General features: G+C 36.8%; 1 protein-coding gene across 3 annotated transcripts in view; it reads left to right on the top strand.

Moving 5' to 3' along the window:
• LOC130089102 (contactin-4) overlaps nt 1-27,347 on the top strand; it is a 97,395-nt gene that overhangs the window by 44,116 nt on the left and 25,932 nt on the right. For all 3 annotated transcript variants that reach the window (XM_056256200.1, XM_056256201.1, XM_056256202.1), the window contains exons 2-11: nt 9,366-9,503; nt 13,105-13,231; nt 14,417-14,592; nt 15,846-15,941; nt 18,951-19,154; nt 20,709-20,811; nt 21,800-21,984; nt 22,799-22,941; nt 24,546-24,675; nt 25,040-25,190. In XM_056256200.1, the coding sequence (XP_056112175.1) occupies nt 9,449-9,503; nt 13,105-13,231; nt 14,417-14,592; nt 15,846-15,941; nt 18,951-19,154; nt 20,709-20,811; nt 21,800-21,984; nt 22,799-22,941; nt 24,546-24,675; nt 25,040-25,190 (1,370 nt within the window). In that variant the 5' untranslated portion in view covers nt 9,366-9,448. The remainder of the gene's footprint in view (nt 1-9,365; nt 9,504-13,104; nt 13,232-14,416; nt 14,593-15,845; nt 15,942-18,950; nt 19,155-20,708; nt 20,812-21,799; nt 21,985-22,798; nt 22,942-24,545; nt 24,676-25,039; nt 25,191-27,347) is intronic.

Below are 27,347 nucleotides of genomic sequence, written 5' to 3'. Positions count from 1 at the left end.
TCTGTCTGTCTGTCTGTCTGTCTGTCTGTCTGTCTGTCTGTCTGTCTGTCTGTCTGTCTGTCTGTCTATCTATCTATCTATCTATCTATCTATCTATCTATCTATCTATCTATCTATCTATCTATCTATCTATCTGTCTGTCTGTCTGTCTGTCTGTCTGTCTGTCTGTCTGTCTGTCTGTCTGTCTGTCTGTCTGTCTGTCTGTCTGTCCAGGTAGCTATCTATCTATCTATCTGTCTGTCTGTCTGTCGGAATAATAGTGATAGATGCCCCTTTTTTACATTTGAGCCCCTGCCTGTGAGGAACTCTCTGGACGTCCCTGCATGACATGCTCAAGTGCACAAGAACACAATGCCGTCACCGTGCTTCACTTTGAAATACACAGGACATTTTTATTTAATCAAAATTGCAGCCTTTACGATAATAATAATCACACTGATGACTCTGATTTTTCATCTCGGCAATTACTGTAAATATTTCATGTAGGCGAAATAAAATGAATAAAACGTGTGCAGCTGATTCCTCTTGTACACACAATACATTCCCAAAACCTTGCTGCCTGAAGGCCGTTTTACATGGTACGCAGCAAAGGGTTGTTGATGTATCTCGTGTAGACCTACAAGGAGAGTCAGTTGGGGATGGAAGGGCCGGCCATAACTCAGTTGAGTATTTCGGGGTGCCATGGTTTGAGCGAAATCAATTATGCATGCGTGCTTGTGTAATGAATGTAAAAAGAGTTGCCCTATCATTCATAATCTGGAGGGAAGGGGAAATATGAGCGGCTTGCTTGGGCACTTAGTGGCGTTTCTAAAGGTCTGGGTGATACTTGAGCCGGGGGGGAGCAGAGGAAGAGATAGAGCCCTTTCCTTTGTGCACGCAGATTACAGCTCCAAATATAACACCTCGGACACTGATAATGCTGCCTCTAATGCAGCTAAATGTGAGACAGTGACTCGAACTGACAGGGTTTTAGATGGTGCTGCTACCACGAGGATGAAGAGGGAAAGCCAAGGCTCCTGAGTTTGTTAAAGGGTGGTTTATATCACGTAGCCGCTAATTTGTTTTACTACAAAATTGGCAGAGCAAGACTGAAGTGCGGTTGTGTGGGTGTATACATCTGCTGTCACAATACGGTAAATCTATGATCCCGTTTCCTCGTCACGTAACCTTGTAGGAAAGCGAGAAATCGCTGGCGTTTCTGATGACCTTCAATCAGAAAAGCTGTCAAATATTACAACCATTAGTATTCAACGCCAACATATGAGGGAGAAAACGATACACATTTGGGTGGTAACATGTTATTGATGGTGTTTATAAGATCCCATGGGGGGTGTTATGAAATACCCATTCTCTGTCACCAACAGACATTGGGCATTGATTGGAAGAGGATCATGTGTCCTTCGATCACAAATGGGATTACTGCTAGCTATTTGCAGCTCAAGTAAATCGTGTCAATAAAGCATTTTGTCACCTTGTCCCTGGTGCCATTGTAAACCTATTAAGACTATTATTCCTGGAAAATGAGAATTAGCAATAAGCCGCTCAAGAATGTGCGTTAGAGTGATTTTACAATGCATATTAGAAGTAGAGTACCTAACACCTCTTTAAACCAAAGTGTAACTCCATTAACTAGTAAAATCATTATAATACCCCATTTGCACTGACAACAGTTTTTATAGCTTATAGAGGTCACAATGTCAGTGGTTTCTGCCCATTACCATTAGTAGTGGGTTGTGGCATTAAGACTGATCACAGTTGAGATGTATTGATAAGATGTCATTTTATTTTGCAAAATAATTTATTGCTGCTAAAAAGTTATTTTAATCAGTGCAAAGCTTTTATATATATATATATATATATATATATATATGTTTTGCTTTATTAATAAAGTTTTTATTATATTACATACAGTATGTATATTTTTTATTAAACATCATATTTTAATGCACTGCTTATTCGCACATGTTGGCGAAAATAGGTAACTCATTGAGAATCAATGACTTCAGATTACTTTGATTGCTTTTACACAAAATCTGTGTAAAAATCCCTTACTGTACACCCTCAAGTGGCTAATTGCTTTTAAAAACTGCAGCAATGTGATAAAACATAACAATGTTCAATTCTGCCAACAAATATTCAAATAAACAAATGAATGTTGTTAGGACAGCATAGCAACATTGTTAATTTACTGTATTTAGAGTTTAACTGATGTCGTGTGATCACAAGTGTGTGCATACCTCGCCTTTTTAATATATTTATTTTCCATTCAAAAATCTAATGTATTCATGTTATCATATATTGTTTTATATAAAAAGCTAGAGGCATTGACTTTTGACAGATAAATTAAAAAATAAATAAAAACAAAACCATTATTAAAAGTGATACATAAATGTATTAAAGGGTTACATACTGTACATGCCCACACCTTCTGTTTTGTTGGAAAGAATAAAGATGCTAAACTCAGTTGGGTGAATTTCAAGGCATTTTTAAGGTCAACAAAGAACCACGCGTGATGAGAATGTTTCTTGACATGGAGTGGGCGTGTACACTATCTAACCCTTTAATACATATGTATTTCACTTTTAAAATCAATAATTGTTGTTGTTTTTTATCAATAAACCTAGTTAACTTTTCTGTGGAGAGCTGATTCAGAAAACTTTGCCTTCATGAATTTGAAAATTGAGGTCACGAACTTACAGTATGTGGGAAAATATGAGTTTGTTTTTTTCGCAAGCTATTTCGTCACCCCTGAGAGCTAGCTCGACTTCTTGGTTCCTATGTTAGCACTCACTCGCAACATCCACAGTGTTGATGCTTTTGTTTTATTATTCATAACAAGTCAACAACTACTTGTTTAATGGGTGTTCTCTGAGAGGCCGGTGAAACTGCAGACTGCATGTTTTCTTACAAGCTTGCCAGAAGGCCCCTATTATAGGAGGGGGAGGGGGGGGGAGGGGGGGAGCTATATGCAGAGTGCTTTTTTATTAGGCCACTGCAGCCTTCTCTTCATCCACCTGCTGAAGTTATTTGTCTTTTTTTGATAGCCCTGCTGGAGTCTGCCTGCACAAGGAAACCAAATTGCTGTGAGCAAAGGCCTTGTTGGCGTTAGCCCAGGAATCCAGGTCATGTGTATGTAAACAGTGAATCAGTGAATCCGCCCCTCCAGACATTTTATCACGTAATCTACCGTCAGAGCCGTGCCCTAGTGGTTAGTGGTTGTGCAGCAACCAGTGTTATTTCAGATTTTTTTTTATACTATTTTGGTTTTTATTAATTTTATTAATATTTTGAATTATTTGTAATATTTAAAAATTATTAATATTTTATATTATTTTTATAGTTTAAGTTTTTAATTTTAGTTAAATGCTTTTGAAATTTTTATCATCATTTAAAAAATATGACTATTTAGTTTTTTTAAGTGCTTTAACTTAAACTTATTTCAGTTAGTTGCCAATCAACGTTTCTAATTTTCATTAAGTTTAGGTTTTTCACCTAATATTTATATTTTATTTTATTTATTTCAATTAATAAAACTGTTTTTAGTTAACAATAATTCTGGTTTGCTTCAGCATAACCAGTGCAGTATATACACTCACCGGCCACTTTATTAGGTACACCTGTCCAACTGCTCGTTAACACTTAATTTCTAAGCAGCCAATCACATGGCGGCAACTCAGTGCATTTAGGCATGTAGACATGGTCGAGACAATCTCCTGCAGTTCAAACCGAGCATCAGTATGGGGAAGAAAGTTGATTTGAGTGACTTTGAACGTGGCATGATTGTTGGTGCCAGAAGGGCTGGTCTGAGTATTTCAGAAACTGCTAATCTACTGGGATTTTCACGCACAACCATCTCTAGGGTTTACAGAGAATGGTCCGAAAAAGAAAAAACATCCAGTGAGCGGCAGTTCTGTGGGCGGAAATGCCTTGTTGATGCCAGAGGTCAGAGGAGAATGGCCAGACTGGTTCGAGCTGATAGAAGGGCAACAGTGACTGAAATAACCACTCGTTACAACCGAGGTATGCAGCAAAGCATTTGTGAAGCCACAACACGCACAACCTTGAGGCGGATGGGCTACAACAGCAGAAGACTCCACCGGGTACCACTCATCTCCACTACAAATAGAAAAAAGAGGCTACAATTTGCAAGAGCTCACCAAAATTGAACAGTTGAAGACTGGAAAAATGTTGCCTGGTCTGATGAGTCTCGATTTCTGTTGAGACATTCAGATGTTAGAGTCAGAATTTGGCGTAAACAGAATGAGAACATGGAACCATCATGCCTTGTTACCACTGTGCAGGCTGGTGGTGGTGGTGTAATGGTGTGGGGGATGTTTTCCTGGCACACTTTAGGCCCCTTAGTGCCAATTGGGCATCGTTTAAATGCCACGGCCTACCTGAGCATTGTTTCTGACCATGTCCATCCCTTTATGGCCACCATGTACCCATCCTCTGATGGCTACTTCCACCATGTCACAAAGCTCTAATCAATTCAAATTGGTTTCTTGAACATGACAATGAGTTCACTGTACTAAAATGGCCTCCACAGTCACCAGATCTCAACCCAATAGAGCATCTTTGGGATGTGGTGGAACGGGAGATTCGCATCATGGATGTGCAGCCGACAAATCTGCGGCAACTGTGTGATGCCATCATGTCAATATGGACCAAAGTCCCTGAGGAATGCTTCCAGCACCTTGTTGAATCTATGCCACGGAGAATTGAGGCAGTTCTGAAGGCAAAAGGGGGTCCAACCCGTTACTAGCATGGGGTACCTAATAAAGTGGCCGGTGAGTGTATGTGTGTGTGTATATATATATATATATATATATATATATATACATACATAAATACATAACACTAAAGTAATACATAAAACTTATGTATTATATACAAAAACATAAATGTCCCACTTTACTTATATTTTCTCAATAACATTTTAAAACAAAGTATACATTTTGCATTGACGAGATCAGTTTGTTATTGCATTGTTCGGCATTGTTATTGACCAATGTCAGTGACCTCTAAATGGCCAAATATCAGCCAAAATAACGGTAGATAATTAATAATTGAAAAGAATAGTGCAAATGTGCATTGACTGAGCTGCCGTATATTTAAGCACTTGCAAAAACAGTTCATCAAACCCTTTTTATGCTTTTTGTAGAATTTGTGTAATTTTTAGAGCATCTAAACCTGTATTATTTAGCATGGCACACAGAATCGAGCAGGTTGTGGGGCAATGAGCTGGCAGATTGTGTATGGTTGAGGCCGATAGCTGGTTGGTTGGTTTGATGGAAGCTGTCTCACTGAAGCCCATGTTGAGATTCTGTTCACATCGGCTAAACCCAGCCGGCGTTTCTGCCTCTGGCTTCTGCAGGCTGGTGTGAAGCTCACAAAGGCTCTTTGAGGACTCAATCTGCAGTCAGAGACTATGTGATTTATCTAATGCTGTAAATGAAGGTAGATGCTGGATTTATTTTTTTATAAAGCCAGTGCGAGTTAAGGAAGCATACGTCATGTCTTATTGAGGAGTGCTATTACTCAGGGTTAGGCAGCGTTTGACATGTCTGGATATTTGGATAGGCTTTTTATTTTTCATGAGGATATTGTGATTATGTGAAAAATATGTGATTGCCACCAGGCTATTGAACATTTTCCATTTTCTATAAAAAAAAAACTTAAATTATTTTCAGATATTTATAAAAACAGTATGATTGCGAGTGTGATATTGCTATACAACAGTTCTATAAACAAATTAGAATATTGAACAGTATTGTTAGACACAATATTCAAGTTGACAATATTAGACACAATATTGCCAGATCCAACTAGTTTAGGGTTATGCATATTTGTTTTATGTTTTAATTGAACTTTTCTCAAATGAACAAAATGACTTAAATTAAGATTAGTTCAATTTTAAAGAACCAGGTCAATCAAATGTGATCTTGCCATCAATTATTGTGCATCTCTGTGTTGGTGCTTTGTTTCTGAATAAATCAACATGTTTTGTTTGAGTGAGTGATTCAGTGACTCGATCCTAAAGAAAGTCACTTGTTTAATTGATATTGATATGAATGATAAATGACTCACTTAAGACAAGACAATTGTTACCTCCTATGTAACCTGGAGAAAGAGCCACTGAACAATATGTAAATATGTATTTGTTTATATAATTGATATATACACACCTCTTCCTGTCATTTTAACTTCACCTATTTACTATTACTACTAATAATAATTATATGTAAGGCCACTACAGCCTTTAAAAATTAGGTTCATCGTCAGACTTGGCGCAAATATTCTTGCAGGGAAGCACACGTTTGACACCATTGTCAGCCTTTTTTTCTCGTACAGCTGTGCATTTAGCTACAAAGTCATGAAGTATTCCTTCCAGATCACATTACACTGTGGTGTCCCATCTTTTTCAGCACTCTCGCCCACCATATCTCCATTTTCTCAATAAGATTTAAACTAGCTCTGCATTTATCGCTCTGGACACAGGCAGCATAGTCATGATAATTCTCATCCCATTTCATAATGTCTGCTATGCAATCTCTTCATCTGCCGCCAGTGGAAGGGGGGAAGCACATTATCTATGGCAGAGTATTATAAGAGATTATCCCTGACAGATCTTTTCCCCTGCAGGCACCATTAACCAGGCTTCGGCCCACTTGATATTTCTACCACCTGTGACCGTCATCCGCTGGGCAGAAGAATTATTGCCATTGTATTTTTTCCCTGCTCTATAAATTAATCATGTAAGGAACTACTCTGAATCCGGTAGGACAGTGACCGAGAAACTCCTTCCCTCCTTCCCCAAAGATGCCAGAGACATCATGAATCGTTTAAACGCGGGATGCCTTTTGACACAAAGATAACGCTCGCAGTTGCCCCAGTATGGTTTGATGCATATTAAATGCTTTAGACAGAAACAGGAAGCTTTTTTGTGACTTTGAAATGTACGAGAGCCCCGGATGGATGACAAATAGCGATCTGACCTCTCTCTGAAGTGAGCGGGGACTGCTGACAAGACTGAAACATAAATTAGCATTGATCATTTTTGCTCAACATGCCACCTTAATGATTTGAGCCTTACAGGGCTTGTTAGACATCTTGTGGAAATAGATTATAATGGTCTTACTAGCCGTCCCAGAAGTCCAGCAACTCTCGATTGTTTTACAAATGGCACATGGTTCTCGGTACATTCAAGGACATCATTTTAGATTCATTAATGTTGTATTCCTCTAGGGACTTTTTTAACGTAAGGAATTAATGCTGGCGGATCTTCAACCTTTTTTTTTCCGAGTGCCTTAAAATAGGTGTCATTTGTAGGTAAACCTTTACCCTCTTTTCAAATTATGATAAAGCAGAGCAGCATGCATATCAGTTATCTAATTCGAGCATATTTAACACACCTCAAAGGACAGCATTGCAGGGAAGTAGGATTGAATAAATTGATCTGAAGAAGTACGAAAACAGGTAGCATGCAGGGAATCAAATGTTGAGGTCAAAGTAAGATCTTCCCCCATTGCGCATCTATAGTTTCATACTTCATTTCGCAATCTCACCGGTTATAGATCACCCTCATGCATCTCATAAGGAAAGACATCAAACAAATATCCGGCTATTGACCTGTCCTCCCAGACTTGATTGAGACTCATAGCGGGCTGCAGGAGCAGAATGACAAACAAAGGAGGCAGGAGGTTAAAAAAATGGAAACCAAATCGATAGAGATGACTGAAATGACGAAGGACTTGAAGGTCAGAGCTCGTGGTCCCTCAGAGTAGATAATACAGGAACATAATCAATCTCATCTAATTTAATCTCTCCCCCCATCTCAGACCTGATCTGCACTCATTTTTTTCCTTCGTTTGTCGGGTCTTTTTCATTTTCCACCCAACAACTGAGCTGCTCTTGATATTACATTAACGTTTCAAAGAAGTCAGTTAAATGGGCTAAATAACAATACCAATACATGAAGATTACTGGTGCTTCATATGTTAATTATTTAGAATAATATTGATGCTTTGAAACAATACTGATTCTTTGATGCTTTGATGAAGCTTCAGCAATGTTTATTGTTTTAAAACAATTCTGATGTTTCAAACAGATTTGATACTTCCAAACAATGATGGCATTTCAAAACAATATTGATGCTTCAGTACAATGTTGATGCTTAAAAACTTCAAAATGAAATTGACACTTGTAAAAAGTATTGATGCTTCAAAGCAGTATTGTTTCAAAAATACTGGTAACTCAAAACAGATTTGATGCTTCAAAACAACGTTGATGCTTCAAAGCAAACCTGATTGGATTAAAACAGTGCATATTCTTCCAAAACAATCCTGATGATTCAAAGCAGATTTGATTCTTTAAAACAATGGCAATGCTTCAAAGCAATTCAGATGATTAGAAATAAACTATACTAAACAATATTGATCCTTCAAGGTTTGGTATTGCGTTCGAAGAAAATGAAGAAAAGTCTGAATGTTAAACACGTTATGCATTACGATGACTTTCATGGCTTATTGGAAATGTGATGTCCCTAGTGTTCATATATCGCTCATAAACCGCAAGCTGTTCTGCACTCAGAAATGTCAAAAATATTACTCTCATTTGCAAGACATTTGTTACAGTTTGACACTTAAACCGCACGTCCCACCAGGGCCCGTATTTGTAAAAGCCAAAGCGGTGGCGTTGACCCTTATAAATTAAAGTGGGTATTTGACAACACTGATGTGCTTTAAAGAGTATTGAATTCCTGTGAGGTGGATGAATTGCACGCCACCGACTCAAAAAGAGGGAGGGCTGATGCGTATAGCTTACTACTCTATCATATTCACTGCCCTTTCAAAGTGTATCACCTCCCCTATCGAATCATAATCCTGTTCTGAGATACGGCGGGCTGAAAATGAAATATGTTTGCAGGTTTATAAATGTATCACACGCTTTTTTTTTTTCCCAAGTGTAAGTGTGTAGAACCAATACTTTTAGCACAATCCAAACATTGCCTTTGGCAGCTGAATAAGTGTTCAGGTTTTGCTGCCGTAAGCCACTGAGGATTTTTCCATATCTCTCTTAGGCCCTCGCTCTCCCCGGGTCTGTCTATCTATCTCTCCCTCTCCGATTCCCTCGACTTCTTGGGAGATATATTGAGGGTATGCTCAGTATCCACACTGCAGTTGATCAGCTGTGAGCTGGCCCATAGGCATGGAATCCTGTCTGTCCTTATTTGGATGAATGAATTATTAATATTTCACTGGTTTATCTGAATATACAGTACAGCTCCTCTTGCTTGTGTTGTTTTGTTTTTATAATCTTTTGTCTCTCTCTCTCTCTTGCCCTGTCCCTTGCTCATTCCGCAGCCAACAAAGCTGACTTTACATAGGAAGAACACGGCTTGCTTCTCTTGCAGTTGAATGGAAATCTGTGACCTTGGAAGACGAAGATGTTGTTGCCATGGGAACTCTTAATCCTGCTGTCACTCAAGAGCTGCCTAGCAGGTACGATATCCCCCGAGTTGCCTTTGATAGCTCACCTGTTCTGCATAGTCCCCACTTCAGCAGGGAGAGTGGCTTTTCATGCCTCTGTCTAATCATTTCCACATTCCTCTAGAGACAGATGCATGCTGGGAACAAGCGCTCGTGGTTGCCCCAGCAGGACATTTGTCTTGACACAGTTTCTGATTGTTCTCTTCAGCAATAACTTCTACAGTAACTTATATTGGCATGCTTTATTTGTTCATAATAATAGACTAGCATAGAAAACTTTATTAGTTTATTTAGCTTTGAAGAATGTTCTGAAGCAGTTTGGTTTTAATTTTATATTAGACATTGAGTGGTGACCAGTCATCCAAAAACGTGTTTACAATCAGACATTTACATTTATTGATATTGCATAATTTTTTTTTTTTATTATTATTTTTTACTTGTTATCCATCTAAAAATATCTAAGAAACAACATTGCATAAGATTTTTTAGTAACACTTTACAGTAAGGTCTCATTTGTCAACATTAGTTAATGCATAAGCTAACATAAACTAACCATGAGTAATATTTTAAAATAATTTATTAATATTTGTTAGTAAAAATATAGTTGTTTATTCTTGTTAGTTCACAGTGCAATATAACTAATGTTAACAAATTAAACCTAATTGTAAGTGTTATTTATAAGTTTGCGAATATATAAATGTATTTAGTCTTACTGCACTGGCAGATTTTTTCTTTAAAATAAGTGAAAAATCCTGTTGGTACAGTAAGAAATATACTCTTATTAAAGATACATTCTCTGAAAGTCTTAATATTTTATGCAATGTTTGCTCTCAGAAAAATGTATCTTGTTTCAAGGATTTCTGAATCAAGATGCCAACGACAAAGGCTGAACAAAAACAATGCATGATAGAAATTGCACTGGAAAAAATTTCAGAAAATCCTTGAAACAAGATAAATTTACCTAAGAGGCAACGATTACATAAAATATTCATACTTTTTTACAGAGATTGTATCTTTAATAAGAGTATTTTTATTTTTATGTTTTTGCACTGGTAGGTTGTTGTTGTTGTTTTTAAACAAGTGAAAAAAATCTACTAAACTTAACTATGCACAATTTTATTTTTAGTTGAATTATATCATTTGGATTTAGCATAGTTTTTTCTCTACCGTCCACAATCAGAACAAACCTGCGTCCCACCAGTTGAAGACCACTGTTTTAACAGAATATTGATAGAGTTAGACATATAGCTCTTGGCAGACTTGCAATGAGCTATAACTCTCCACCATGTCTAAAACATACAAAATGTTCTTATTATTTCTCCTATGGTTTGTGTGACTCACAGCACATAAGGAAGGGCCCTTCTGAAGAGGCAGGTGCCCCATTTAAATGAACCAATGTCCCCCACTCAGTGCCAGTGCTCCAGTTATTGCCGTTGTTGTTCTACAGTAACTATGCCAACTCAAATGGGCATTTGCATTCAAGCCACAGGTGCTCTTTTGATTGCACAGCTTGATATTCAGAAAGCTTTGCTGGAGAGAAGGAAGTGCACAGGCCAGGCCGCATCAGATGGAAGGGCAGAAGCTATTCAGCACGGAGGACCTGAGGAGACCAACCAAACACATACTGTATCTAACAACCTGCCAGATCCTAGCTTTGAAGGCAGACTTTTATTTAATGTCTTTTACAGTAAGTGTTGATGAAACGTGTGCATACAAGCCGTGTAGTAATGAACTGCAGTACATTTAGATCTCTTGTTGATAATTGATGATAACGTCATGAAATCTCACGTAGCCTATTTAGGAAATACGTTATATCGAGTGAATGAATAATAGTGATATAACATAGTGAAATAGTTATTCAACATTCAGATACTGAATATGAATATTCAAACAATGAATGGACCTATAAGGATGTGGTTATAGTAATAAGAAGTTATTAAACTAGGCTGAATGTCCCTTTATTCATTATAAGTAAGTAAATTATTAATAACATTATGATTAGAAATAAAATGTACAAAATCATTTAAGCAAAGATTTCACATTGAGGCTATTTTCCAATATAAAACTCATGTCTCATTATTACACAGCGGAACAGTCATTCTTGTTGAAACAATTCAGATGTTCAAATGAAATTGTGACGGTAAATTTTAAATGTTTTTAATCAAAAACACAGTAATATTGTGAAATATTGTTACAATTTAAAATGACTTTTCTATGTTATATTATTCTTGTGGTGGCAAAGCTGAATTATCAGAAGCCATTTATCCAGTCTTCAGTCACATGACCCTTCAGAAATCATTCTAATATGCTGATTTGCTGCTTATTTCTTACTATCAGAGTTAAAAACTGTTGTGCTGCAAAAGAACAGCATTTACCTGTATTTGAAATAGATTTTATTGTAACAATATAAAGGTCTTTACTGTCACTTTTAATCAATATATTAAATGTGTCCTTGCTAAATAGAAGTATTACAGAACCCAAATGGACATGGTGATGGAAACAATATTGGATGGTAGGAAAAAAATATATGTCAATGCTTTTGCGTTTACTCGCAAATCTTTTGTTTCCCTGAGAAACTATGTGTTCGCATTCCGAATGCAAAGTTTCACAGGGAAACACTAAACATTTGCGAGAGATTGACATTGACATACAATTCCCCATGACATGTAAGCAATTCCCAAAAGACATGTAAGCATTTTAATGTTTACATAAAAAAAAGAACACCTCTGATTACTTTACCCAACTATAATTAACTACAGTGAATAAATAGTCCTGCTCAAGAACTGTAGATGCTTCTTTTGTATTATACTGTATTTATCCCCGGGCAAAATTGCCCAAGACTAAAAGGGATGGGGACATGTCCTCACCGCAAATGACACCTAAACGTGTAATACTGTAAGTGTGCTACTCCTCGCTCTAAATGCTTCATTAATTCCCGTCGTTCAAAGGACACACAAAAGGGAAAGTAAAAAAAAGGTAGCATCTCCCCCAGCGTTGAGGAGGCAGGGCCCTCACCCCAGGCAAACACGCCTGGACACTTCCATTAGCTTGATGATGTGGGAGGGTCATCTTCTTTGTGTCCTCGTCAAGGTTAGAGACCTGTAAAAAAGAATTTCATTCACTCAAAGTGAACGAGAAAAGTCGTAGGTGAGTTTAATTGGGAAAGGTTGAATGAGGAAGTCTACAGTATAAGCACAATTCCTTTCCCGGTGACATGTTTCTGAGAGCTTGTTTATTCATTTAAGAAATGATACATTTCACTAGAGTAATTACCACAACATGGGGTAATTAGGGAGGTGGATTGGTGTCTTGGCAGCAGTCAACCGAAACAACAGACCTAGCCACGCTGCCATGCGTGTTACGGGCCTGCCAAAAGGAGGACGTCATGTTGATGCGGTTCCTGCTACAAGAGGGGAAATGAAAGCTGTTCCTCTGGCACGTGTTTACGTTGCAGATCTAATGAGCTCAGTGTGGGAAGTTGCTGAAAATAAATGAATAGCGCACATTAGAGATAATGTGGACCTGATGTGTTCACACCTGTTTTACAATCCAGATTCATGTTCCAGATTGTGGATTATGAGCTGTTTGTGACTCTTCTTGTTCTTTCTCCTAGAGAGAATTATTCGACATGGCCCGGTGTTCACGCAAGAGCCCAGTGACAGTGTTTTCCCTTTAAGTGCAGAGGACAACAAGATATTTATTAACTGCAAAGCCAAGGGAAGTCCAGAGCCACATTACAAGTAATGACTTTTCCTCAATATCTTCTCCATATATAGTAGAATCCAAAAGTCTGACACCATACTGAAGATTTTTTTTTTTTTTTTAACACCTGCATATAAATTACATATTAGGATTTTGAAACATTAAAACAAGGAAAAATATTAAACAAATGAACAAAACAAAAGGTCAGATTTTCTTTGCTTCTTATAGAACAATTAAATTATATTTGAATGACCCGATCGATTTTAACAAGAAAATATCACAATTGTTTAATTTTTCATTTCAGGTTTTGACTGGAATTGTAAATACTAGTAAATTAAAAAATGTTAAAAAAAATTATAATGCAACATTTTTTTTGTCAAAAGTTCAGACTTTTGTACGGTGTAATTTTATTATAAATGTAATATTACTTTAAATTTTAATATAAAATAGTATTCTTTTTTCAATTCTCATTTTAATTGTAATTTAATTTAATTTGTTTTGACATTTTTATTGTTTGTTTTTATATATTTCCATTTAGTTTTTATTAGGGCTGTCAAACGATTAATCACGATTAATCGCATCCAAAATAAAAGTTTGTGTTTACATAATATATGTGTGTGTACTGGGTATAATTATTTTGTATATAAATGCACACACGTATATATTTAAGAAAAATATGTTATTTATATATAAAATGTTTATATTTATATAAAATATACATATAGGCTACATTCAGTCTATATACATGCAAATATTTCTTAAATACACATGCATGTGTGGGTATTTATGTATTAAAAATAATTATACACAGTACACACACATATATTATGTAAACACAAACTTTTATTTTGGATGCGATTAATCGCGATTAATCGTTTGACAGCCCTAGTTTTTATACATTTTTATTTCTGTAATTTTAGTACTTCAACCTATTTTATTTCAGTTAGAAAATTAGAAATTGTTATTTTTTTATTCTTTAATTTATTTTTGTCTAATATTTATATTTTATTTTATTTCAGGTTTATTTCAATTAACACACATGTTTTAATAGTTTTTTTGAATAGGTTTGTTAATGACAACAACGCTGCTTTTGAGCTCTTTTTTTTTTTCTCTGAAGGAACTGAACATAAACAATTTCTTTGAATGCCACTGAAAGAATTTGTATGCCTAATTTCTTCTCATCATCATTATTCTGTGCTTACTCCACCTGTTTTTACATTTAGGTGGAAATTCAATGGGAAAGATCTTGACATTGACATGGACTTCAACTACAGTCTTGTTGAGGGAAACCTTTTGATCAGTAAACCTCAAGCAACTAAACACCCCGGTGTTTACCAGTGTATCGCCACTAATGCATTTGGAACCATTCTGAGCCGAGAGGCTAAAGTTGAGTTTGCATGTAAGTGCCAATTAAACGGAATGTTTTATATATATATGAATGTTTGAAAATAGCTTTTGACAGTCTCCTTCACACTTGATTACTAATACTTTGACTATGCTGTCTGTATATGTGTCCTTTGGAAGCTTAAATGCGTATAATAGGTAAAATGGCCGCTATGTTATCTTTCACATTTCATGTTGTCAATTGGTCCATTAGTGGGTAAAATATACTTTCTTCCATGGATGTGGCAGGCTTTTAAACTGACAACTACATTTTCCCATCTGGAAGATTCCATCAGGAGATGTCCAGTGGTACTTATTGAAATGCAGCCTGTCATGGATAATTGAAAAAAGGTCTTAAATCGACATAATCATAACACACAAAGTCTGCCTCGTTCATATTGTGTGTTCATATGAACACATTGTTCATTTGAAATTTCACAAGATGTGTCTTTTCAGGGCTTGAGTGATGCAGAAAATAGTTGTAGGACTAATTGGTGATGCTTCACTGGCAAAATTGGCATTCGCAGAGTAGGAAAAAGCATTTTCCCAATGATTTGTCTTGAGGAATCTTTTTTCTCTTATGAAGAAAGCTTTCCATTATGTGATTTTACTTGTTTTTTTGTGTCTTTTTGTCCTGTTTATGCTTTTACACTTTTATCCATTACAGGTATACAGGGGAATCAAATCCCTTACATTCTCAACTACTTTGTTACTGGCACAAAACACATTTAATTAATATCTTTAAACCACATATTTTAGTTTTCAAGGGCACATTTTCCTTTAGTTTCATCCATAAACTATAGATCTGACGATACATAATTAACAAACTTATTACGACAACCACATATCTACAGAAACCCACCCAAACACCATGTCAGAATGTGTTAATTGCATTTCATATAGCTAAGTTTAAAAATTATATTTATTTGTTTACCTCACTCGCAAATCCTTACCTAATTAAACTCATTTGTTTCTTGATTTATGGATTAACCTCACTAAATTCTAATATTTGTTCTTGCAGTTTGTCTTTTGGTTACACAAAACTCATTCCACACAGTCCTACAGCACATTCATGAGGCTGGAGAACTGACGTTTGAATAAACACCACAGCTTTAGCCCAGTGTGGGATGTCATTTTTGCTTGTCCCTTCCTGTGCTATAGAGTGGCATTTCTAAAGGTCCCTGCTCTGTGAGTCGTCTGCTGCACGTCAGAGCGATGACACTGCTTTTAATGAAAAGTTATGGCGATCCTATTATTTTGTTTTTGCAGACCTGCAGAATTTCAGCAGCAAGGCCAGAAGTCCAGTATTAGTGAGGGAAGGACAGGCTGTTGTGCTCCTGTGCGGTCCGCCACCCCACTTTGGAGGTACATTTTATTGTATTCCGTATGAATTTGAATGTTATTTTCTTATGGGCATCAGGGTTTCTTTTGCTTACAAATACACAAAGCCCCTATTCTTTGAAATGATCAATTCTTTCCCACTTTCCAATAGAGACTTTCATACAAAGCAAGAGTGACGATTGTTTGCAAAACCTGTTGACCTCTTTCCACAGCACAAAATTATTATTATTTTTTATTTTTTTATTTTTTTTATCAGTTCGAACACTATGTTTAGCCTGTGGAATAATGGCAAGCAAATCCAAGGTCAGGAATTCACCGCAAGTGGCAATTCCGTGCTAGTGATGTCAAAGAAAACCTCATTCCGCTCTGCTCACTTATTATGTATGGTGCATGTTGGTTCAGATTGTGTCTTAATCATCTCATATTGTGAGCAAATCAAGCTTTCAAATGGCCGGAGCACAATGGTTCACTCTGGAGCTCCCGTTCTTGCATTCATGCACCAGCCTCGTGGCATTTAGATCCCCCTCCTCCTCCTTAATGGCACTTGTGCCCTTGTGGTCATTTGGAAAGGTTATTTTCTTAAGCCTTGGCCTTCTGTTGAAAGGTAATAAAGGCATGCGGTGGCTGGTTTAAAGCGACATGTCTCTTTATCCCCCTGTCCAGCTGTGCACCTCTTCTGTGTCTGTATAGAGCTGATTAGCAGTCCGTCAAAGAGCCACGCACACATGCTCCAGAGGTGCAATTTCATGCCACCGCACTGGCGTTCTTTCATTCCACCACATTTCCAGTCGAATCAATGGCCTTGAGTGTCATATACCTTCCACACTCTCCGCCACCACCCTCCATCTTCTATTTTCCTTCCCCTGTTCTCCCGCCACACCATCCTTGACTGTTTGCCAAATTCCGTAATCCGAGGTTGTATGGGTCATACTTTATTGGACTTTATACAATGTTTAGATACTGCTACTCAGTCCAGGAAGTTATTTTATGCGGGGCTGGAAGTGATTTTTAGCATCCCCTTTCACCCCAAAGGCAGTTGCTGGGGATGGAGGACCACTCAGAAATTTGAAATCTGTCTTTTTTGCTCTTGGGAACTAATTATTTTTACTCTGGTGCATGAGAAATATGTACGTCATATAGACATATATATTAACATGTATATGGTCATGGCATTTGCATATTGTTTTGTTCATTTGACTGCTTCTATTGCTCTCTTTATTTGTAAGTCGCTTTGGATAAAAGCGTATGCTAAATGATTAAATGTAAATGTAATGTAAATATTTTGGTATGTATTACCATTAGTTTGCAGTCTCAAAAGAGAAATCTCTTGTTCTCAAAAATATGATCTTATACTCACCAAGGCTGCATTTATTTATTTATTTATCGAAATGCAGTAAGCACTGTAATATTGTGAAATAGTATTAAAATTTGAAATAACTGTTTTCAATTCTAATACATTTTAAAGTATAATTTATTTCTCTGATGGATTTTCAGCAGCCAATACTCCAGTCTCAAGTGTCCTAAAACCTTTTAGAAATCGTACAAATATGCTCATTATTATGTTAAATACAGTTGTGCTGCTTAATATTTTTTGCGAAAAGTGAGACATTTTTACACACACTATATATATATATATATAGTGTGTGTGTGTCTGTCTGTGTGTACATAAACTATATAAAAACAAACATTTATGTTAGATGTGATTAATCGCGATTAATCGATTTGAAAGCACTAAATATAATGTAATTATAATGATAAATTAATGAAAGTATTAAGGTGAACACTTAAAAGTAATTTTGTTGGCTTATTTATTTTAGTATGACTTTAATATTAGTTAAATTACTGTTGGCTCTCTTTCAGTGCGGATAACTTGGAACATTGAACTGGACCATGTGAATTTTAGCAACAGCTCTACATTAATGTGCAGTATTTTTACTGATAAATAGCTCTGTTCATTGGGCTACTGTCACGTGATTATAGTGGCTGTGAATTTGGTTCCTAAGAGAGCAAAAGCCTTTAGCACAGTGCCCAGTAATGACGAGAGGTCGCCCACCTTGTCACTACTCCATTTATGATGGTTTTAATTCACCTTTTTCAATCTGGAACCCAAATGGTTATTTTTTCTGTAGACTTTTAGACATGCTGTTTGAATAGCCCTTATCAATCCATATTTCAGCCACTCTAACCCCCTGTCTGCCCTCTAATAAATGCTGCTTAACTTGTTACTTTCATACTTTATTTTATACCACAGGCCTTGCTGTATGTTCTTCCTGTATTCCTTTTATCCCCTCTTTCTATTTCCCTGTCTCATTAAGAAAGAGTGAGAGGTGACATGAATGAATATAGATAAAGAAAAAAATTAAAAGGCTATCCAGACAAAAGGAACTTGCATCACAAAAAAAAATGACTGAAAAGCAAAATCAGTGAGTGAGCTGATTAATTTGAAGACACATTCATTTGCTTTGTGTGGATTATAAAACAAATTTGCTGAACCTTTTTGCTGTATTTTAGCACACACTTTGACTTTTATTTTAGATGAATGACTACAACAGTAAATTAGGTTTGTGTAAATTAAGAAGGCCTGTCAAATCCTATTTTATTAAAAGATATTCACATGACTGCTGAATTTAGTGTAGTTTTTAATAGTGCATTTTTATAAAGTTGTTACAAACCAAAGTGTTTGGATATTTTGTGGTGCCTTTGTGCCTTTTTTATGGAAGGTTATAAGTTTGCTGTTGCTTGACTGTCAAAATCGAAACTATATTGCTTTAACCTTGTTATATACAAACTCTTTTCCCACAGCTGAGCTCTAACAAGCTTCATTCCAAATAATTGAATTTAATAAAAAAGTTTTTAAAGATTCTTTTTCATAAGGCATCAAGTTGTACACTAAATATGGCATGTAGGATATTCACTATCAAGACATTTGTTTTATACATAAATATACACATACAGTCTACTGAAAGTGTTTCTTAAAAAGAATTGTAAGAGTTGGCTTAAAAATGTAGTAATGTCATCTGACAATTTTCTCAGATATCAGATATTCCTGGATATTTAATGGCCGCCCCAGCGTTACTGTTGGGGACAACCGACGCTTTGTGTCCCAGAGGACTGGAAACTTATATATCGCTAAGGTAGAGACGTCAGACGTGGGCAACTACACATGTGTGGTGAGGAATGTGATGACCAACACGACAGTCCACAGTTCCCCAACTCCAGTGGTGCTACGTCGGGATGGTGAGTAGCCCGGAGGAACTGCTAACAGTGATGAATCAGTGGATTTGAGCATAACATTGTCTGCTTTGCTGACACTCAGAGATGTAGCATTTGTGTATTCATAGTCTCTGAGCCATGCTCAGCCAACTGTGTGTGTGTGTGTGTGTGAGAGAGAGAGAGAGAGAAAGAGAGAGAGAAATGTTGCATTAAGAAACAGAGATGAACACGTACACCCTCTCTCTCTCTCTCTCTCTCTCTCTCTCTCTCTCTCTCTCTCTCTCTCTCTCTCTCTCTCTCTCTCTCTCTCTCTCTCTCTCTCTCTCTCTCTCTCTCTCTCTCTCTCTCTCTCTCTCTCTCTCTCTCTCTCTCTCTCTCTCTCTCTCTCTCTCTCTCTCTCTCTCTCTCTCTCTCTCTCTCTCTCTCTCTCTCTCTCTCACACACACACACACACACACACACACACACACACACACACACACACACACACACACACACACATACCCCGGAAGGCTCAACATCACCAGTCATTAGTGTCTGTTTAATATTCACCCAGACAAGGTATGAAGTAGGGCGGAGAGGTTTTGAATATTTTGAGTTAATGTGAATATTGAATATTTTTATCTATGAATATTTTGGGCTCGAGACCACTGCCAAACTCTTATTACTTTACTAATTCTTATTTCTTACTTTTCCTTGTGTTTGATCAACATTCCCTGCTGGAAAGACCATTTTAGGCCAGCATAAATTTACATGATTTTCTAGTTGTGGTGCTAGTCAATCAGCTGGTCCACCGTCGTGATCTTTTTGCTAAAGCTCCTTGAATAAGCTTTTGCTAAAACTTGTTGGCTAAGCAATGATAATCTCAGTAAAAAATGAAACAAAATAACTACCAAAAGTGTTAGTTGACGAAAGTTTTATTTATTTATTTTTATAGTATTTAAGAGTTCACAATTTATCTAATACAAGCACTGTTTTCATGTTATATTTCGATGATCTTTTATGTTATGTATGTATGTATGATACATATTTAAATCAATGTTTTTCATAATATATGTTAGTTTTCAAAAATTTGAAGTTTCAGTTTTCATTTTTCACATCATCAACTATGTATTTTGTTTATTCAAATTATAAAAATTATATGGCATAATCATTTAAAAATGTTTAGAGATTTGAAATTTGGTCTGTTACGGTGTTTTATTTATTAATAAATTAATTTTACTCTTTTTTTCACCAAAAAAGTAATTAAAACAATTTTAAAAGTATAATCATGAGTCAGATGGACTAAAAGTAATGAATATGACATGCCAACAAAGTACAAAAATACAAAACTATGACTAAAAAAAGTCAACCTAGTTAAAAGCCTAGTGTGAACATCAGCATCCAAAGCACTACATATTCTGGTGGTGACCAGCCATTCTCTTTTCAGCAGGGTTTCTTGGCAAGCTGCGTGTGTTTGTAAACTTGTTTATTAGCCTTGTTTGCACTTCATGTGATATACTATAAATAGTTTGATTTGAATTGAAGTGCATTGCTTTCACCCTAAAAGACTTATGCTTGTTTATCCTTATTTTACAGCTGTGATGGGGGAATATGAGCCAAAGATTGAGGTCCAGTTTGAAAAAATGCTCCACGTTGCCAAAGGATCATCGGTTCGACTGGAGTGTTTCGCTTTAGGAAAGTAGGTCTCTACTTTACTAACAGATGGACTTCTTGCCCACAGAGGGGTGCCTTGCTTAACTGGGGATCGCCACACTTGGCACATAGTACATCTTAGAAGTTTATTTAAGAGAAACGTCTCAGAAATCTACAGGATCTTTTAATCTTCGTGAAGTATTAGGAGGGGGGCGGCCATTATTTTAAAAACAGCTGCAGGACTGTGATCCAGGGGTTGGGCAGGGTTCTGGCTTTGGATTGTCCACAGGTAATGTGTTAAGGGATGCTGGGATACTGGAGGTTGAATAGGTCTAGAACAGATATGCTGCCATGCCATGCATTTGTATATTTTATTTATTTACTGTATATATTGAATAAAGCTACAATGTGAATAAAGCTACATTGCGTAAATTCCTGTGATGGAAAAGCTGAATTTTCAGCATCATTACTCCAGTCTTCAGTGTCACATGATCCTTCAGAAATCATTCTAATATGCTGATTTGGTGCTCAAGAAACATTTCTGATTATCAATGTGGAAAACAGTTGTGCTTCTTTTTATTTTTATGGAAACTGTGATTCAGGATCCACTGATGAATAGAAAGTTCAAAAGAACAGCATTTGTTTGAAATATAAATCTTTTGTAACATTATAAATCGTTAATGTCACTTTTGATCAATTTAATGCTTCTTGCAAAATAAAAGTATTCATTTCTTAAAAATATACATTACTGACCCGAAACGTTTGAATTGTGATGTATTTAACATCTATTTTATTGATGGCTGGAAAATGTACTTAGCCAAAATGATAAATAAACAAACATGCAAGGGATTGGGGAATGTGTCATTATATCCATAACTTTGCAGGAATGGATGTTGAATCACATTTTACTCTAGTGTTGTCTAGATGTGGACTAACTAGTAACATGTTCTGCTTTGATGAATCATGTAAAGCCTCCATAGATTATCTCTGCACAGTGTGATGTAAATATGGTCTCTTTTCTTGACTTTCCTCAGTCCAGTGCCTTCTATTTCCTGGAAGAGAGCAGACGGAAGCCCTTTCCCTGGAAAAATGAAGATAAATCACTCAAATGGTGTCCTAGAGATCCCATATTTCCGTCCAGAGGATTCTGGACTTTATGAATGTGTGGCCGAAAACTCCAAAGGACGCAGTATTGCAAAAGGGCGTCTTGTTTTTCAAAGTAAGAAATGCAAAGTTCTGTCATGAAACTCTAGATCACATCATTCTCAATAGGGCACAGCTGATTGGTTCATTCTATTTCAGTAGCCAATGAGCTTGCATGCTCAACCTTCAAATACTTGGTTAGCATTTGCCTTAGCAGTGCAGCGTGCTTTCAGAAACCCTCCACCTTCCCCAGCTCCACCTGTATAGATCTGCTACGGGTAATTCATGTATGCTAGCAGCAATAAAAACATTATTATTATTATTATTATTATTATTATACCAACATTGTCATAGCCATTACCATGCCAAACACTCCGAGAGTTTTCATGACAGAAATGTTTAGACAGCTGTGCCCAAAACATTGTGTGCAAAGTATTCACAATGTTAAAAGACCTTGTTTATCTCTCCTATCCATGCAGCATTTTGTCTGCCATCATGATTACTGCAGGAGAATCAATACGAGAAATTTAAATTTTTAATGAGTCAGATAACGGATCACACGGCAACCTGTGGTAAATAATAAATAATGAAAGAATAGATTTTTTTGTCAAGGCAAGACTAATTAGAATGGCTATAGTAGGTGTTGTTTAGTCTGCCCAGAATACCCACAGTATATGCACTGCAACAGTGCTCTTCTACAAGACAGGAAGAGTCATCTCGAATTAATGTGCACACAATAACCTAATTTTTTGATGGTTTATAAAACACAATGCTTTCATTATTATTGCAATGTATTGCAAAGGGAGGAAGTTCAGAGAGACAAACGTTGTGTTAAGGCAGGATGCAGACCTCTGCATTTGTTATATTTTAGTTCATTGCTGTTCACGCAGATGTGGAACACCTGCAGTGGTCGCAGACTCTATATGACGCAAACATGGCTATTGAGTCTGATCTTCACTGGGAGTGCAAGGCTAATGGAAAACCTCAACCTGTTTACAGATGGCTCACGAATGGACAGCCTTTGGTCTCTCAGGTGATAATACTAACCGCCGGAATAACACATCCCTCAACGTATTTTACCTTTCCCTGAAATGCTAAGAAACTTAAAGGGTTAGTTCACCCAAAAATGAAAATTCTGTCAGTAATTACTCACCCTCATGTTGTTCCAACCCCGTAAGACTTTCGTTCATCTTCGGAACACAAATTAAGATATTTTTGATTAAATCTGAGAGCTGGATCACTCCTCCATAGGCTTCTTAAGGGATCGAAACTGGCCGGCCCAAAAGTTATGAAAGACATCGTTAAAATAGTCCGAGTGACTACAGTGGCTCAATATTGTTTATCAAGCGACGAGAATACTTTTTGTGCGCAAAAAACAAACAAAAATAACGACTTTATTCAACTAATCATTTCCTTCTCTTTTCGGCCGTGATATTTCACGTAGTGAAACTACGCAAAGCTTCTAGGTTGTACGTCACGCATCACACACATGACCAGCGTCGGCCAATAGTGAGCCTACGTGTGACGTGCAACCTAGAAGCTTTGCGCAATATCACTATGTGAAATATCACGGCCCACAGAGAAGGAAATGATTAGTTGAATAAAGTCGTTATTTTTGTTTGTTTTTTGCGCACAAAAAGTATTCTCGTCGCTTGATAAACTTAAGATTGAGCCACTGTAGTCACTCGGACTATTTTAACGATGTCTTTCATAACTTTTGGGCCGGCCAGTTTCGATCCCTTAAAGGAGTAGTTCACTTTTAAAAAAACTTTTGCTGATAATTTACTCACCCCCATGTCATCCAAGATGTCCATGTCTTTCTTTCTTCAGTCGAAAAGAAATTAAGGTTTTTGATGAAAACATTCCAGGATTTTTCTCCATATAATGCACTTTACTGGGCACCAAACTGTCCAAGGTCAAAATGAACTAATCTTTTTTCGAGTCATTTGATTCATTTAACGAACGAAATGAACGAATTGACTCGGAAAAAAATTCGTTCATTTTGATGAACGAGTTCGAACAGGAGAGTCACACAGAACAGAGCAAGGCGGGCATTTGAGCTTATAAAACTTAAACTTTGTTATTTATTTTTTAAATGAGCGATCGTTTCGCTTGATAAGACCCTTATTCATCGTCTGGAATCGTTTAAAGCCCTTTGAACAGTTTGCAGTTTGCACTGAAACTGTCTTTTGGACCTTGAACCGTTTGGTGCCCAGTAAAGTGCATTATATGGAGAAAAATCCTGGAATGTTTTCATCAAAAACCTTAATTTCTTTTCGACTGAAGAAAGAAAGACATGGACATCTTGGATGACATGGGGGTGAGTAAATTATCAGCAAAAGTTTTTTTAAAAGTGAACTACTCCTTTAAGAAGCCTATGGAGGAGTGATCCAGCTCTCAGATTTAATCAAAAATATCTTCATTGTGTTCCGAAGATGAACGAAAGTCTTACGGGGTTGGAACAACATGAGGGTGAGTAATTACTGACAGAATTTTCATTTTTGGGTGAACTAACCCTTTAATATGCTGGTTGTGTGCTGGAGTGTATATGTTGAAATGTGTATATTTTTAAAATATTTTAAATCTGGTTTATTAGTCGTGGTCACATTCTCTACTGACAGTTTTGTTTATGCTCAGGACAGAATTCGTGTTGATGGTGGCAGGTTAACCATCTCCAACATAAACCTGATGGATTCTGGGATGTATCAGTGTTTGGCAGAGAATGATAACGGAGTCATATATGCTAGCGCTGAACTCAAAGTTGTGGGTAAGCACCTTTCAATGTTATAAAATGTTCGACAAACATCTGTGATCTAAACTGTTCAGACCTGGAAAAGTCTTGGTATTTAATGGAATTTGGTATGTAGTGAAAACATTTTTTTTTTCTAGTAATGTTCTGCCCTAAAATATTCAATCAGCTATTTTTAAAATCATGTTAGTAATCATTAAAAGTAGTGATGCACTGAAATTCCGGCAAACAAAAATATTCGGTTTTGATCGAAACAGCCTACCATCCAATAATCACAATAATGAAAAGGTGTTTTGGTAAAGAAAAATTCATTTCGGTGCCATTCAAAATGTGTGGGAACCCTGGTATTCAGAATAATATATCACATATCGCATGTCTTCAGCCTCACCTCCAGACTTCTCAAAAAACGCACTGAAGAAGAGCACACTGATCCAGAGAGGTGGAGAAGCTGTCATCGAATGCCGACCGCACGCGTCCCCCAAAGCTTCGTACTCTTGGAGGAGAGGCAACGAGTTCCTGAAAGACAGCAAGAGGTACGGGTCAGCAGACTGGTCGCTAATGAAAGGTGCCAAATGAGCCACTTGCACTCCTGTTGTCCCCAGAGCCTTGGGGTTTGTTTGCACCGCAGCAGTTCATGGTTGTGGGGAAACGTCTTTGCGGTCATTCACACAGGGGACTTTCTTGCATGCATCGGCACAGTTTTTTATTAGTTTTCAAATTAATACAATTGCCAACAAGCAATTTATTTACTGATAAATGCAGTTGAAAAACTCTCATTTTCCCATGTTGGCAGAAATAGTGTTAATTGAGTTCACTTGCTAATAATACACTAACACTAGCATAAATACATAAATATTGTGAAATCTTATTCAAATGTGTTCTATTTGATTTTTCTAGTTTTCTATTGTAATATATTTTTAACATGTAATCTTTTCCTGTGATGGCAAAGCCGAATTATTAACAGCCATCATTCTAATATGCAGATTGGGTGCTCAAGAAACATTTCTTATTATTATCATGGTTGAAAATAGTTGTTCTGCTTAATATTTTTGTGACCACCATGATCATGTGATTTTTTTTTTTAGGATTCTTTGATTATTTATAGATGAAAATAACAGGATTAGTTTGGTCTTAACTGTCACTTTTGATCAGTTCAATGTGTCATTGCTGAATAAAGTTAATAAAAAATAAAATGATCTTTTAAAAAATGACTGACCCAATTTGAACAGTAGTGTTGGTGGCCTCAAAGCTGGGACAAAACAGGGACAAAACTCCCGTTAAATTAACTCCCCAAAATTAACGTTACTTCCCATAAAAATAACAATGTAACATTTTATAATGAGAATACATTTTTCAACTTCCCGTTTCTTTCTTTTCCTCCTTCAGCAGTCATTATTTGCAAAGCATCAGCCCATTACTCTGTGATATGTGTCCATATTTTTATTCAAACATAATTGCCTTTTGTTGTCCATATTGAACACACGTTGCTGAGGCACAGATGTTGCACATTCAAAACCAACAACATCCTTCCTGATGCCACTTTTCACACAAGAGTGAGTGCCTAGTGGAACACTAATTAATACACCCCTGGTTCTGCGTCTTTCCTGTGGGGTTTCAACAGGACAGAATCATTCTAGCATGGCCATGTCAGAACAGGTGGCAGGAGGGACGAGTGTATGATCTCCAGTAATGGATGGGGATGGAGCGATAACCAATGGGAGCTCATTCTGTGCACTGTGGTCCATCTGGACCTGAGAGAGAACACACATGCCATGACTCACTGATGCTGCCCAGGGTCTCTGTGGAACTATGTGATTATTGGATGAGGGAGAGAGGGAGTGATGGAAAGGGGGAGAGCGAGTGGAAGTTAGAGCGAACTGAGGAAGTGAGACAAGAGGTGCAAGACTGCGTATCAGATACCGCCTATCAGAGGGTAAAGGTAAGCCTCGGAGTGCCTGAAATGGAGTTCTAACATACTCCTAACGGCATACTGCACAGTATGTACTAAAGCTCTGTAGAATATATGGAGCAATATGCAAAAATAAACAGTTCAGTAAAGAGTTCATGTTTAATTCAGAAAGCGGTTATCATTTTGGAAATAGTTCTTTTGCAGTATTTTGCGGGTTTGGAGTGGAATTGGCCACTCAAATGTGTCAGGAAGCAAATGGACGGTCGAGTGCACTGCATTGTGGGATACTCTATTGTGCATACTGCATACTGTTTTGGAAATAGTAGCCTATATAAAGCAAAATGCACGTTTAATTCAGGAAGTGGCATCTAGTTGTCATTTTGCAAGTAGTTATTTTATGGTTATTTTTTAATGTCTTAACTTTTGACAATCCGCTCAAATGCATTGTGGGATACATTGTCCACACTGCTTTTTTTTTTTACAAATAGGAAATGTGAAATAGAAATATGTGACAATCAACATTTCAGTAAACAGTCCATGTTTTTTATCAGCGAGAGGCATTCAGTTATCATTTTTTCAATCGAATTTTGAGTAAAATATTTTGACACTTTGCTCATACAATGAAAGGAAATGGTGTGTCAAGTGGAGTGCATTGTATTGTGGGATTTGCTATTACACTATTAGTTGTGTTTGGAATGGAATACTAGTGTACTGCATATTGCACACTGTATACTGCATACTGTTTAAAATATATATCATGTAAAATTGAAAATATTATACA

This window comes from Rhinichthys klamathensis, unplaced genomic scaffold, assembly GCF_029890125.1.
Source record: "Rhinichthys klamathensis goyatoka isolate OS25496 unplaced genomic scaffold, OSU_Roscu_1.1 h1tg000124l_1, whole genome shotgun sequence".
In the NCBI taxonomy this organism is placed as follows: Eukaryota; Metazoa; Chordata; class Actinopteri; order Cypriniformes; family Leuciscidae; genus Rhinichthys; species Rhinichthys klamathensis.
The sequence above is the reverse complement of the archived record's forward strand: the minus strand, read 5'-3'. Positions and strand labels throughout refer to the sequence as shown.